Consider the following 15,297-nt stretch of genomic DNA (forward strand, 5'->3'; position numbering starts at 1 on the left):
GATTTTGGGACCAAAGTTTCACCTGATTTTATCTAGAAAGAATGACAAACACATAATTGCAAGCCATGCATACTTCATAAACTTGTAGGTCACAACAAAAATGTATTCAAGCGGTTCATTGCATGGGTTATTGGTCTGTCTATGGCTGTGGTAACATTAAAAGCAACAAATGATAATTTCAGGATGATTTCAGCAAATTAGCTTCACATTTTCTAAACAACACGAAGTGGCTATGGTAGTTTACAACTTAAAGATTAACCCCAGTTTAAGCAGAGGAGTTCAATTATTATTACAATATGTGATGTTTATAATATCTTTAATATCTTTATGAATAAAACATAAGTAGACAATTTATACTATAAAATGGTTAGAAAAGTTAAGTAAGGTTAAGTGTGTCATTTTCATTATTTGTGTCTTTATGTCTGTGATGATCTATGGTGATGATGCTCAATATCTATTACGTCACCTCCTATTGGCAAAGGAAGTGAAGCTGTCATTATACGGAAGTTTATGGAAGAAAACAAATAGTCAGGATTTCCCCGAATTAACGCGTCTAAAAACAGCATTTTCTTCTGGAAAAGCCGCACGAAAGACTTCATACACGGTGAGATGAAATTGAATAACGTCTAGCTAGCTAGCTTCCAGAACTTGAAACAGCTAGCTTACTACTTAGCGAGCCAGTGTTAGATAACTTAGCTAGCCAAGCCCAATGAAGCAAACAAGAATAGCCTCTGAGAAAGCTACAGTAACAGACGTTGTTACGCCGTAATAGAGTATATCCAACGACCTGTTTGTGAAATCAGATCAGTGACGTTAATTGTCTAAAATGTGCTTCATTGGTCTTCAATAACACACTAGCAGTTATGGGAAGAAGCCATTGAACAACTATGAGTATCAGATTACAAATAAGTAGACGAATAGGTCAGGTATTTCAGACAATGCTCTGACGTAATAGCAATAACTGTATGTATGCACCAGGAAGACGCACTTGAGATGGTGACTGACTAGAGTTCAGAGAAATGTTAGACTTGGCTTGTGTAAAGCCTTGTACTGATCCCCTGTTTTGAGGCTTTCCACATGAGTCATCGTTCCTGGTTTGTTGTGCAGATGGATTTCCTGTTTGGGAAGAGGAAGACACCGGAGGAGATGCTGAGGCAGAACCAGAGAGCCCTGAACCGGGCGATGAGGGACCTGGATAAAGAGAGACAAAGGCTTGAGCAACAGGAGAAGAAAATCATCGCTGACATCAAGAAAATGGCCAAACAGGGACAGATGGTGAGAGATCAGGGAGTACAAAGAAGTAGAGCTCAAAGTTGTTTTCACGACGAGTGTGGAGGCCATCAGGTTGAAAGGATTGGGAATTTAGGGGATGTATAATAGGAAGATTTCTTGATACTTGATGTCATCAATCATCATGTGTTGTTTAGAATAGTCTCATCTTCTGTCGGGGGCAGATGGTGATAGAGTAAGGAGGGTAAAAAAAAAAAGAAAGAAAGGGGGACGTAAGTATAAAATGCAAAATAAATAGTTGCATAATGCCGGGTCGTGTTGTATTGAATTTCCTCATAGTCCTCTGTTGTCATTTTAGGACGCTGTCAAAATCATGGCCAAGGACTTGGTTCGCACAAGGCGCTATGTGAAGAAGTTCATCATGATGAGGGCAAACATTCAGGCGGTCAGCCTGAAGATCCAGACGCTCAAGTCTAACAACAGCATGGCTCAGGCCATGAAGGGAGTTACCAAAGCGATGGCCACCATGAACAGACAGGTGAGCGTCTCTCAGCCCCGAGACACGCCTCAGATATGGAGCCTTTGTGTTCTGATGAGCCCATCCTATGGCCAAACATCACTTTCCGGATGATTCTTGTTAAAGTCAAAATACAATTCAGTGTTTGATGATTTATTAGTGAAAATGTAATCAGTTTGTGGCCTGGGGTGGTCCAGTGGTCCAGTGGTCTAGTACCATGCAGAATCCGGCCCATGCCCTACTGACATACCCTCTCCTCCTCCCTCTGCTCCTTACTTTCCTGTCTTTCTTCACTGTCTCTATCCAATAAAAATTAAAAATAGGGACTGCCCCACTCAAAAAAAATAAAAATAATAATCACGTTTTCCACTTATTGTTGTTACCAGTTCAATTGTGCCAGTACAATCTGATTGGTTGATCTCACATGTTCACTTCCTTCCTCTCCACAGTTGAAGTTGCCGCAGATTCAGAAGATCATGATGGAGTTTGAGCGACAGAGTGAAATCATGGATATGAAGGAGGAGATGATGAATGATGCGATCGATGATGCCATGGGGGATGAAGATGATGAGGACGAGAGGTTGGGATTTATGAGAGGGAGAGGGAGGGAGGGAGGGAGAGAGGGAGAGAGGGAGAGGGAGAGAGGGGGAGAGAGGGAGGGAGAGAGAGAGAGTGTCTTTACTCTGGTGCTATTCAAGTTATATTGTAAATCTCAAAGCCATCCTGCTCTTTTTAAACACTGCAGAAACAGTATATTTGTGAATGTTATGTCAAACTTATTAATTCTTTAGGTGTACTATTATGAGATGGTGAGATGTATATGGTCCTCTATGGCTTAGTCAGTAGAGCATGGCATGAACAATGCTTAGGTTGTGGGTTTGATTCCCACTGGGACCATATATACTGAAAAATGTATGCACTCATTGCAATGTAAGTCGCTTTGGATAAAAGTGTCAGCTAAATGCCATATATTATGTATATATTTTGTTTCTAAAGCACTAACTCTGTCATTGTTTCATTTTCAGTGATGCAGTTGTGTCCCAAGTGTTGGATGAACTGGGTCTTAACCTCTCAGACGAACTATCAAGTAAGAAACACCATCAAATGACTGTGCTTGCAACTAGTCCATCTTCCCATCGACACTCATATGAATAGTGTATCTCTACTAGATGATGAACAACATCTGAGCTTTGAATACTAAATTCTAGTCATGTGTCTATGTGATTATGACTGATTATTCTGTACAATTTCCTTTTTTGTCCATTCAGACCTGCCGTCCACGGGAGGTAGCCTCTCAGTCGCGGGTGGAAAGAAGGCAGAGCCCCAGCCGGCCCTTGCAGACGCAGACGCAGACCTGGAGGAGAGGCTGAACAACCTCAGGAGAGACTGAGACTGAGACTGGACAAACTGACAGATCAGCACTCTGGCTGCCAGAGGCGTCAATACAGATAAAAGTGAACTCAGAGTTCTGATTCTAGATTTCTTTGGGGAGGGAGGTGGAGGAGGAGGAACACTGGAGGGTTTAAGTCAGTGAGAAGTCCATGTTATTACGGTATATGGCGTTTGTTTTTGTTTGCAGGTATTCGTGTTATACGTGTGAAGTATGTTACCTTTTATCAATGACTTGTCAGAAATGATACATACCCAGATTGTTGATCGTAATGATGTGCTTGCAGAACCAATGCCAAATGAAACATTCTGTTTTGAAGGAGTATTAATCAAGTGAGTTAATATTAACTTCCCCAAAGGGCATGTTATTTCCACTCTGTGAGTCATTTAAACACTAATGATGAAACATTTTGATGAACCCAAAGTTTAAGTGAAATTGTACAACAACTTATAGTAAAGTGGACATTTTGTATAGTTGCTGTACAAGTATCACTACATTTGTCCAACCTCAGATTTCATAGTAGTGCTGTGCCTGGGCATACACTGTCAAATATTATAACACATTTATTAACATATATGATGATTTAGTAAGGGTATAGGGTTTGTGATTTATTTTGCCTGCTTTGATTTACGTTGTGTAATTATTTGTGGGTTGTGTGTTTGTAACCTAGTCATGCACGAAGGGTTAGAACTATTCAACGGATATGGGGAAAAGATCCTGGTCAGAAAGTATATTGTTTCGATTACGGCATCTTACTCTGTTTGTGTGAGTGAAGTGACTAACAGGTAAATGTATTTGACTAAAGTACTCCAAATAGGGTTAAAAACGTGTGTACCGATTGGTTCACTTTCCTCCATGTAAGATGTCCACGGAGGGGGCACTCACTCCACGGTGCCTGGTATAGTATGTCTGAAACAGCCTGTGACCCAATTCACCATCCTTCTACCAGAAGAAGAGTCAGTTGTCCACTTGCCCATGCTTACACCAATCCTATACTTTTAAATCTGCATAGGCCAGTGGACAAGTGTCTACTTCAGAGAAGAAGATGGAGAATTGGGATGCAGAAATAGCCTTTTATCCATAAGACTATAGTCATCTTTTGTTCTGATGATGTTAATCAGCGTCATATTTATCAAAACAAGGTTGATGGAGGTTGTTTCTTATATTTTCGAGAACTTATTTTTTATTTTGCCTTTCTTTATTCAATAAACATTTTTCCACATTTGACAGTAGCGGTCTCTTGTTTGAATCATTAGAAGTCTGATTTGGATGCATCATCCCATGACACTTGCCTGGTCTCCCGAACTGTCTTGGCCATCGATGACTGTCAAAGTTGGCATGACAACAGAGTTGGCTTGTAACATAAACCAGCTGTCTGGGGCAACCATGACAACAGAAATAGTGAGTGAGTGAGTGAACCAGATACATCTTGTTGAAGCAATAGTTATGGCACACCAAGCTGCCATGGTTTAACCTTGCTTAGAGGTGTATTAACTGTGGTAACTTGAGAAGAAACCAATGCTGAAACGTGTTATGCTCAATACCCTTTACTTCAGAAATAATAAAAGGTACAAGAACAGCATCCACTAGGCAGCAGGGGTAATTACAGGAACACCAAATACCATGTAAGGGAGGGGTCAAAGGTCATAGGATAAGACCATACAAGAATGATACAGATATTCTCATACATTGCTTTGGATAAAAGTGTCTGCTCAATGTCAAAAATGTAAATGTAGATGCAGTTACAATATCAAACCGATACTCTTTTCAGAGCATGTCAATCCATAAATGAAGTGAAGACTCAACTCATGATTGTTGGATATGTTTTCATTTTATTCCAAAACAAAAGATCTGTCAATTATTTTGTCAACATACAATCATTATCATTGAATAATATTGAATGTACTCAACACTTGGAACATTAAATAATAAAAAAATAACAGCCATGTTTTTCATTATGTACAACATTTGTTTCTCTGAAAGCTATGTACAGAAGACCAATTTTGCATTCTCAAAACCAGCCCATGTTTCTGCGGCCTGTTTTGTCGTAGAGGCAGCCAATGTGCCAAAAAGTCAAACGGTGACGCGATGACATATGACAGAACACAAACACAAGACCTCCAGGAGCTAGATGGCAGCGTTGTGAAAGGGAGGTGTATGGGAAGGAAAAAGACCTATCGTCATATGAACGAGTGCACTAGCTGATTAGGCTAAACTCTAATGCAGATAAAAACAATATGTTCTAAACGTAGTCCCCTAAGACTTTCCGTCAGGCCGAGGTACTAATTGCACCCTCAGAGACCAATAAGTATACACCTCAGTAACAGTCTACTGTATTTGAGCATATTGTGAAGGCTGAAAACACAAAACAAAAAAGTCAAGGATTAAACAAAGTCTTTAAAAGTGTATGTGTTATTTCTCAGACAACCTTGAGATAGGAGAAGGCTGTTCAGCAAGTCTGAACGAAGCAGTGCTTATTTTGAATACAGCAACAAAAGTCATGCTTTCAAAAATTTCAAAACACAGATGTTGTTGTTCATCTACGGATTGAAAGTAGCAGAGAAAAGGTGTTTCATTTACAGCTCTACCATGCTGACTGTTCAAGCAGATTCAAGACTCAAAAAAGACCATGCACACTCACTTTAGTAAAACAAGGAAAACAAATATAAGGAACATAGGATAGGAACATAGGATAGGAACACAGGTTCTTCATCATTTAAACAGCCCATCTCGTCTAAAAAGACCCACCAACACCTTACATTTTTCAAACAGAAAGTATGGACTATGCAGAGAATATCAAACACTCTAGCATAAGAACAGGACTCTTCACCTTATATCTGCTTAGCACCGCATCTGTGATAAAAGCACATGCAGAGAGAGTGAGGATCAAACAGTGTCCACACTTTAGTGCACATTGATTAAAAAAAACAAAAAAACATTTGCTTAATGCGGTGTCCACACAAGGAATAGTATTGCAGTAAATACACACACAGACAGTCAAATTTTGAGGTTTAAATCTAGTCAGAACACAGAGAGCATGTAAATAAATGCCAATGGAGCTCCCAGAGCACTGGGTTTGTTAGCAATTGGTGCACACTGCATGTTACAAACACTGCCATCCATTCAGTCAAACCAGCCAACATGACTTTTCCTCACAATTTAGATTACAGCCCCCGAGTTACTATGCCAGGTGACAGACAACTATGTAATAACGTAGTAATAATCAAAAGCTGAACGGTGTTACCAACTCACATTTCAGTTATGATGCTGCAATTCAGGATAACTAGCTTGCAACCAATTGCAAAAATTCTTAGAATTATTTGTGCTCCCCAAATATGCATCACAGAGCATGCCATTGTTGCGTTGTTACAAAACCGAGAAATATACAAACTATGCAACTTCTACGTTTTTATTTGACGTATTATTTACATAGATGTCAGTAAGGGCCAGGGGATTACTTTCTGCAGAATCATCTGTAGCAGTATGAGGGGGCACCATATTGACCATGGCTAGCAGACTTCCTGGCCAAGTAGTCATCTTCCCGTCCCAGCCTTGCTCCAGCAGCTCTTCTAGAAGGCCAGCTGGCGAGTGCTGACTCATGAGAACAGTAGTTCACTCTCCCATGGAGTGATAGTCTTGCTTTACTGCATGTAACACCAGTAACCCCTGACAACCATTATCCCAGAGGTGAAGTGTGACCATGTCAAATCTGGGGAGGGAGGGAGGGAAGGAGGGAGGGGAGGGGAGGGTTGGAGTGGATCGTCTCTCTCTCTCCCTCTGTTTCTTGGTTTCACGCGAGGCGTCGATAGTGCTGCTGTCTCACTTCCGACAGGTCCGGTGGGGTGTGTGTTTCTTGTGCACCTCAACTCGACTGCGGTTTCGGTCGTCCATCCAGGGCAGGTCAAAGTTCCTGCAGAAGGGACACACACACAACAAACCAGAGGGTCAGGAGACGGAATGAGGACAACGAGGGAAAGAGACAAGGTCAACAACGTCGGCAGGAGAAGTCCGACCCCCGTCCACACCTGAAAAACATTTCATATTTCTGTAGGTTATGAACATAAGCGGCAAAAGAGAAGGGCACAGCTTTACTGAATTTCAAATGAAAGTGCTGAATTTTAGTTCGTACAGTAGCAGCAACGTTTCGGTCTCAAAGACGATCACCAGGCTTGGGTTATTAGCTCGTCAGAAATGTAATAGAAACAGCCATACGAGGTGAACAGATTGTTGGGAGTGAAATAGTGAAATAATAGAACTCACTGTGCGGAACCTCAGGAACCCCCAGGCTACCGTTCCACATATTCGTTATATTTCATCACTACCAGTACACCAGATTCAACTAGTCGCCTTGAGGAATAGTTGACTGGTTGAATCAGGTGCACTCGTGCTGAAATTGATTCAACTAGTTTTCAACACCTCTTTTCAATTCATATAGTCCTCTTTTCTAAGATCATGATGGTCCCTTTTTTTGTCATGTCCCACCAGAGGGCAGGACCAGAGGACAGGAGGACGACCAGAGGAGGACAGCAACCACCAGGGAAAATCCTAATTTTCAGCTTCTTGTTTCTTAATGTGTAGAATGTAAAACACATACTTAGGTGAGGAGTAAATACTTGCATTTTGATGAATGGTCTTTCTGTGAAACTCGCCCTGCCCCGCCACCTGCACCATGGTACCATCTTGAAAAATAGATTGTGCATAGGAATGGATGAACTCAAGCTAGGAGGACAAATACTAAAGAAGAAATACACACCCAACTAACCTCCTAATCTCCTAATTCAATGGGTAAAGGAATTACCTAGAGCAAGCCTAACAAATCCTAGCCTCTTCCTTCAAGAGAACCACTAGAAGAAGCATCAATAGAAAATAAAAATTAAAAAAACCCACAAAAAAAAATACATTTCTGCGTTCAACCCGGCTACTTCTCAACTACTAGACCTGACTTTGTAGAATGGAAGATAAAGAAAATGCATGGATGCGCTGGGAAAGAATAAGTGTCTGGAACAGGGTGCCATGAAGTGTGACAGAGATCAGTCCTGCATATTGAGGAGGAGGGAGAGGCAGAGCCACATGTAGAGGGAATCAAAAACAAAAACACTTACTGTTGAGTGAGCTTCGGCAATGGCCGACCGAACGCCACCACAGGCAGAAAAGGGGTGATAATTATGGACTCAACTGGTGAAAGGAGAGATAATGTAGTGAGAAAAAAGCCTTAGCATCAGGGCTGAATGCCTACATATAGAAAAAAACGCTGCTTATAAAACCTTTGAAACTAAAATCACAGTTTAACTGCAACTCTGTTGTTCGCTTCCCGATCTGACAATGGCGTCGTGACTGCCACTCGTGGATTAATAAAGTTGTGTTGAATTGAATCGAACTTTATGGTTCTGTTGAAGCCTTATACTTTAGCACTCAGGAGTTTACAGGAGTAACGTTTTGAAGAAGGCAGCAGCGGACACTAGTTTTCAACTGACTTGCCTGGTTACAGAATGGCTGAATAAAACTACAAACTAAATACAAATAAGTACCATCCTCAGTGTCGGGGTAGAAGGATGAGACCTCAGGCTCACTCTCCTGAATCCCCTTCTTCTTGTTCATTCGCTGCTGCAGACGCTGGAACATCCGCTGCTCTCGAATGCGCTGGATGTCCCACCTGGAAACAGAGGAGAGACAAGAGGGACGGGGGGGATGACGAGGGGTAGATGGAGGGAGGAGAGAGAAAGAGAGAGAGAGAGCAAAGTTATCAAAAAACTAGAAAGAGTGGCAAGTCACCGGGAGGGCATTAGCCAACACAGAATGAGCTGGTGATGCTGGGGTGAGTGAGGAAGGTAATTATTGAGAATAACTTTGTTGGTGTAGAGAATGAGCTTTCTTACCTTTTCCTCCTCTTCTCATCCAACTCCAGTTTTGCATGACGTTTCAAAAACACACTGTCCTCTAACATCTGAGTAAGACAACACATAAACAGAGTCAGATTGACGTGGTTTAAGAACATATACGTTGATAAAAGTGATGTCGATTAATATTGTGTACATTAACTGGCTTTCAAATACTTTGAGCTTTGAGCTTGAGCCTGCCTGGAGTCCCAGATGGGCGGGGTTTGCACTTTTGGGACTATTCCACTGGTTAAATTGCACCAGGCAAACAAACACAATCAAGCACAGATAAGTATTTGAAATGATTTCAAATACGATTTGAACCCAGGTCTGGTTGGGTGACCTCTCTGCTAACCACTTCAGTCTGTGAACTTTCACCTCTCCTCTCTCTCACCTCAGTGATGTCACTGGCTGCTTCCTCGTCCAACGGTTCTATGTTGTTCTCCCTCCAGGAAGGAACTGCCAGACATAAAGTGTGAAACAAAAGATCTCGTCATCACCTGTGTTATAAGTAAGACTATGACTGTGTTTTTGATCAGCTCACACCAAACAGAAAAGCTTAGCCCTATAGTGTACTATAGAAAAGCTTAGCCCTATAGAAAAGCTTAGCCCTATAGAGTACTATAGAAAAGCTTAGCCCTATAGTGTACTATAGAAAAGCTTAGCCCTATAGTGTACTATAGAAAAGCTTAGCCCTATAGAAAAGCTTAGCCCTATAGTGTACTATAGAAAAGCTTAGCCCTATAGAAAAGCTTAGCCCTATAGTGTATTCATCTATCAAATACAGTACGTATAGGAAAAGTGGGCTTGACACTTGATACGGATCCTAAAACGAAGACATTATCTTAAGTTTTGAGACAAACCACACAGCTCAACACTATGAACAACCAGCATGTCTGGTGGTTCCACTCACTGGCCACAGCCTCCTCTTTCTTGGGGGACGGCAGGTCGCGCAGGGGGGAGGTGGGAGTCTGGTGCCAGCGACACAGGTACATTTCAGTGGTCGACATGAACGGTAGATCGTCCATCTGAGCAGTGAGCTCAGACTCCTCTTTGCTGCAAGGGGGCATCGGGTCCCTCTCCAGCGATGATCTATGGCCAAAGCCCACCTTCTCTGGGGTCTCTTTACTCCGCAGCTCCCTGTGACAGGGAGAGCTGGCTCCACACTCTGTCTTTGGGGGGGTGAACTTGGGGCCTTTGCCCCGCCCCGACTTCTGCACTTTGGAGTCCAGGTAGCAGAATTTCCTGCAAGGGGACAGAGGAGAAAGTTGACTATTGACTAACTATTGGTTCCATAGTACCAGACAAACTAATTCAAACGTATCTTAAGTACACATACAGTACCAGTCAAAAGTTTGGACACACCTTGCCAAGAGTGTGCAAAGCTGTCATCAAAGCAAAAGGTGGCTACTTTGAAGAATCTAAAATATAAACCATATTCTGGTTTGTTTAACACTTTTTTGTTTACTACATAATTCCATATGTGTTCCTTCATAGTTTTGATGTCTTCAATATTAATCTATAATGTAGAAAATAATAAAAAAAATAATAAAGAAAAACCATTGAATGAGAAGGTGTGTCCAAACTTCTGACTGGTACTGTATGTGACAGTGTGGGCAGCCTTTGGAGTTTGTTTACCTCTTGACGCCTCCTTTGCCCCCCCGACTGTAGTTGAGTGGCCTGGGGGTGTGGGTCTGTGGGCTGTCCTCTTCCAGATCCCACAGGTCATCCTTATCCGGGGTCCACGGCTCCAGCGGCTGAAACAGACGCTTGTCACGGGGGTCCTTCCTCGTCAGCTGCAGGCGACGCTCCATGCGCTCGATGCGTGCCAACAACTGTAGAAGTTTAAAAAACATGTTGTTGTATTTTTTAAAACGAAGAAAGTACAAATTACTCGTCAAGATTGGGAAAGCAGGACTGGAAAGCAGGACTCAATGATGAACCGATATAATGACTCCCATGGGCTGATAAGTCATTTGTTTTTTTGTTTTTTTTCAAAAGCCAAAATGTGAGATTGACACCAGGTGACAAATACCAAAGCACCAACCGACACCATGGCCGCCGCCGCCCCCCCCCCCCCCCCCCCACCCCGCAAAAACTCCCTTTCCATACCGTGTCCTTGTCAGCTTTCAGGTCGTCTATCTCCTTGTCCTTGGACTGCAGCTGTTGTTGCTGCTGTTCGATCAGGTCCAGCTGTAGCAGCAGGATCTGTCTGAGGCAGGTGGCCTGAGTGTGAGGGTTCGCAGGGGTCTTCCTGATGTTCCTCCACTTGCCGTCTGTGTTGAGCTCTATGGACGCAGTGCTAAGCACCCCTCCAGACACAACCCCCCCTTTGCAACTCTCATCCGCACCCGTAACCGCATCCTTGGAGTAATTGTTCGTGACCAAGTCTGAGTTATCCATACTGTCGCTGAGTAAGGGTTTGCCTCTCGCCGGGATCCCCTCACCCCCCATGTGTCTGAGAGGGGGTAACAGAAGGCCTACCCCTGAGGCCTTTCCCCAAGTGTCCCCTTGAACTACTGCCACTCCTGCTTTGTTTTGTGCAACCGTCAATGGGGCCCTGATGAGTTTGCTAGTGGGGTAGTTCTGTTCTAGAGTCTTGGGTTTGTTGAGGAGTTCTTCTCCGTCATGGACGTCTATGATGAAATCGCAGGATTCCCTGTTGATGGTTAAGGTGCTCATGTTGGCAGTCCCCACCTGTGGCTTGTCAAAGTCGATCTTATCAGTGTCCAGCTTGAATCCCGCATTAGGAAACAAAGTGGATCTCATAGTCATGGCGAACGCAACCCAAGTGTCATTGAACTAACATCATTACAGAACAACTGATCATTCTGATAAGCAGCCAGTATCATTGGAGTAGGTTTCCTGTTTCAGTGAGCACGGGCCAGTTTTCGAATCTGAAACACAAAGGAAAGATAACACAGGCTAATTAGGAGTTAGCTTTCTGGCTGGCAGACTGTATGACAAGCAGCATTCACTGACACCATCTGCTATGCATGTTTATTGACATTGTCTGAGCACTATGGCACACAAGACGGATGCTACTGTACTCTGCCTGACACCGAGACAAACAAAACAGCAACTGACGGCTGCACAACACCCTTTTCACAAGCTATAAAAATGTTACCTAGTTTATAATTAAGAGTAGGCTGCACAGGCAAATACTGCTAATATAGCTAGCTAGTATACATTTATAACGCTGCTTATTTGCTATCTAGCTAACTAGCGATTTTACAGCTGGAGAATCAACTTATTGTTCTGTAGTGATTGTCGCTACGACTTTCTTTCCTGTAAGGGACACAAGGGCGCGGGAGTGGCTCTTGCTTCCACCCTCTGTGCTAGCTAGCACTCGACATTTCCTCCATTTTGGTCCACAACGAATGATGAAAACAATAACAGTAATTCACCGCACTAGCTCCCTACGTGTAAGGGCTTGGAGGACGTAAAAACGTGTACCGGATAAGTCTGTCTGAGAGTTCACAGTTTAACAGTGCGTGATTATTAATGTCTCCCATCATTTTCTTATCCTTTCTCAAGCTCACCTTCTGTTTTCATGTTCCACTCTTGCAGACTTGTTTAGAGCGCCTAGAACTGCGCATGCCTAGCTACGCATGTTTTCGTGCATTGAGTGAAGTTGCAGAAGAGCGCCGGTAGGGGGCGTCAACGAACTATGAATGAGGTTGATTAATGATTTCACCCCCACCTGCCCCCACAACTATTATGAAGTGTTGCGTAAAGCCTGATGACGTCGTTTTTTCAGACAACCTTTCTTACGAGCATAGATTCAACTCAGTTGGGTCAACAGGCTATATTGGCATATTGATGTTCATACAAACACAGCTTTGCATGACGTTTCAAAAACACGCTGTCTAACATCTGGGTAGAACACAGAACCAGAGATAGGATTGATGTGGTTTTAGAACGATGTGTTGATAATACTGTCTGATATTGAAGATTGTGTAAATGAACTGGGTCAAATAATACCTGCACTCGGGTGAGAAGATTTGTTGTCTTCAATCACTATTTTGTCACATTTCAACTACGACAGAAAACCCAGGGGACACATTGCTGAGACAACATGCCATGCAAAACAAAACAGCAAATTATAAACGAACAATTTACAACAACCTGGCCAGTCCTTTAGAAACCTGACATTCAAATATAAATGTTGTATTTTTGTAAATAGTTGTAATATATTTTGGATGAATTTGTATGTGTGTAGATTGGTGTACAATTCTGTCTATGACTACGACTACGATTACTACTACTACTACTACTACTACTACTACTACTACTACTACTACTACTACTACTACTACTACTACTACTACTAAGACATGTATACCTACAATCAGAGAGCCAAATCCATTCCCTACATTGAAAACATTTGCCTCTCTACCTCATTTCCTTATCTTGTATTATCACCATCAAGCCATTCGCGTCTCTCTCGTTTCACATCTAGCCACATTCTGATTAGTCTAATGGCCCAGAAAGTTTTCCTCCGGTTATGTTGAGGTTAATTACCTCCAATATAAATAGCAATTTTAACATCTCTATTCTTTTACTGAGAGGGGAAAACAGACTTTAAACTTCCAAACTTATTAGAAAGCACCTGCTTATCAGTAATCACATGGGCATATTAGTTTCATTAATTGCTCTAATGTAGTGGAACTAAGGTGTGTTTTTCCTGATGATATTCCACCTACAATTCAAATGACCTTTGAGAAACTGTATAAAAGGACAAATGTTTTGAGGGAACTCACAAGATTAAGCCAGCTACTGAAGTCTGACTGCACATTCAGAAAGTACCTCCGTTCAAAAGGTAAGGCTTGTACATACATTTTTATATATAATATATATATCTTAAAATGTTGCTACTCAGACAATTTTTAATCGTTGAGTCTAACACTTAACACAATAATTTCCCTATGAAAACAACACATCTATTCAGAAATGCAATACAAACTCTGAAATGCAATACAAACTCTGAAATGCAATACAAACAAGCTTTTGTAGGCTACTTTGAGTATAAAATATTGAGTATATAGGCTACTTTGAGTATAATTCATATATGCCTTTTCCATTCCTGAGAAAAAGCCACATCACTTAAATTACATGTTTCTCTTGTCAAATATTTTACTGCTATTGTAATTTCTCTATTCTTGCGTTCTAGTCACTATGAAGGTCGAGCTGTTTGCACTGGTGGTTCTCTGCCTGACTGGGATGCTGTCTGCTGAGGCCAAGCCCCAGCCTGGAGAGAACATGTGAGACTGGCCCCCATACAATTAGAATGAGTAGAACGGACATGGTCCATCAGATCATGCCAATTTGTCTAGCACGCCAAAGATGGCTGCCCAATCCCCATTCTACTCATTCTAGATCTATGCTGGATCTCTACTTTAAATGCATTGTGATATTCCCTGTCAAACCAAACTGTACATTAATTAATTAATCTATCATACATTTATTAATTATTTTCTAATTAGGATAGTCCACTCAGCAACGTATGTTGTTTTCAAGGAAGGAGGTATGAATAAAACGTAACAAGCATAATCATATTATGACACGACACACAGTTAGATTGTACAATATGTCTGTACCTCTGGAATTAGTTTGTCTTTATTTCTGCCCGTGAAGTCTCACTGACAACGAGCAGAGTTTGGGGAAAAGATATGCAGAGTCAACCATTGCCAGTGACATCAGCAAAATCACGGACTCCATGCTGCAGAAGAACTTTGTCAACTTCCTGCTCAACCAGAGGGAGAAAAGGAGCGAGTAAGTTATTGCAATTGGCATTAGAGGTTTATAGGAATGTAATATACGTTTTCAAGTTCAGACCTATTGAAAAGGCAACATTTTCAAATGGAGAATTTGAGCAAATACAGTCACGGGCAACTGCAATAATAACAATAAATAAAAAAACCTGTCATAGGCATAGTGTGACTCCTGAGGAAGACCCAGAGGCTCGCATGTACAACAACCTCCTGAGAAAGATCACTCTGTGCATTCGCAGCAAGTGAGACACATCTATGTGAGTTCTTTGATTACATCATTTTCCCCAAAGGTTTGGCTATATTGGGCGAGGGTTTTTTCATGGTCTGGTCATGTGGTCTAGAAAAACTGACTGCTTTGATTGAAGTTGTAAATTGTTCGTTTATAATTTGCTGTTTTGTTTTGCATGGCATGTTGTCTCATAGCAATGTCTTCCCCTGTGTTTTCTGTCCTCTACAGGACCCAGTGATGTTTTGAAGAATATCATCAAATCATTTGAGTAGCCTTTTTTT

The 15,297-nt window shown here is 41.9% G+C and overlaps 2 protein-coding genes across 3 annotated transcripts; one reads left to right on the forward strand and one right to left on the reverse strand.

The window, feature by feature from the left end:
• Positions 1 to 480: 480 nt before the first annotated feature.
• On the forward strand, positions 481 to 4,364 carry chmp2a (charged multivesicular body protein 2A). Its single transcript, XM_083687847.1, has 6 exons — positions 481 to 604; positions 1,108 to 1,275; positions 1,589 to 1,768; positions 2,197 to 2,327; positions 2,773 to 2,834; positions 3,016 to 4,364. Exons 2-6 carry the CDS (start codon positions 1,108 to 1,110, stop codon positions 3,135 to 3,137), a joined length of 663 nt encoding a protein of 220 aa, XP_083543973.1. The 5' UTR covers positions 481 to 604; the 3' UTR covers positions 3,138 to 4,364.
• Positions 4,365 to 4,392: 28 nt separating this feature from the next.
• msl1b (MSL complex subunit 1b) lies at positions 4,393 to 12,591 on the reverse strand. Of its 2 annotated transcripts, XM_083687838.1 has the most exons (10): positions 12,556 to 12,591; positions 11,126 to 11,910; positions 10,652 to 10,848; positions 9,927 to 10,258; positions 9,408 to 9,472; positions 9,014 to 9,081; positions 8,666 to 8,790; positions 8,240 to 8,312; positions 7,755 to 7,816; positions 4,393 to 7,047 (listed from the first exon to the last, which is right to left on the reverse strand). In XM_083687838.1, coding segments are annotated over exons 2-10 (1,587 nt in total). In that variant the 5' UTR covers positions 11,789 to 11,910; positions 12,556 to 12,591; the 3' UTR covers positions 4,393 to 7,045. The 2 variants fall into 2 exon arrangements, with proteins under 2 accessions (XP_083543964.1, XP_083543963.1); XM_083687837.1 differs by lacking the exon at positions 7,755 to 7,816.
• Between the last annotated feature and the right edge of the window lie 2,706 nt (positions 12,592 to 15,297).

The sequence above is a fragment of the Argentina silus genome, assembly GCF_951799395.1.
Source record: "Argentina silus genome assembly, chromosome: 16".
Classification (NCBI taxonomy): Eukaryota; Metazoa; Chordata; class Actinopteri; order Argentiniformes; family Argentinidae; genus Argentina; species Argentina silus.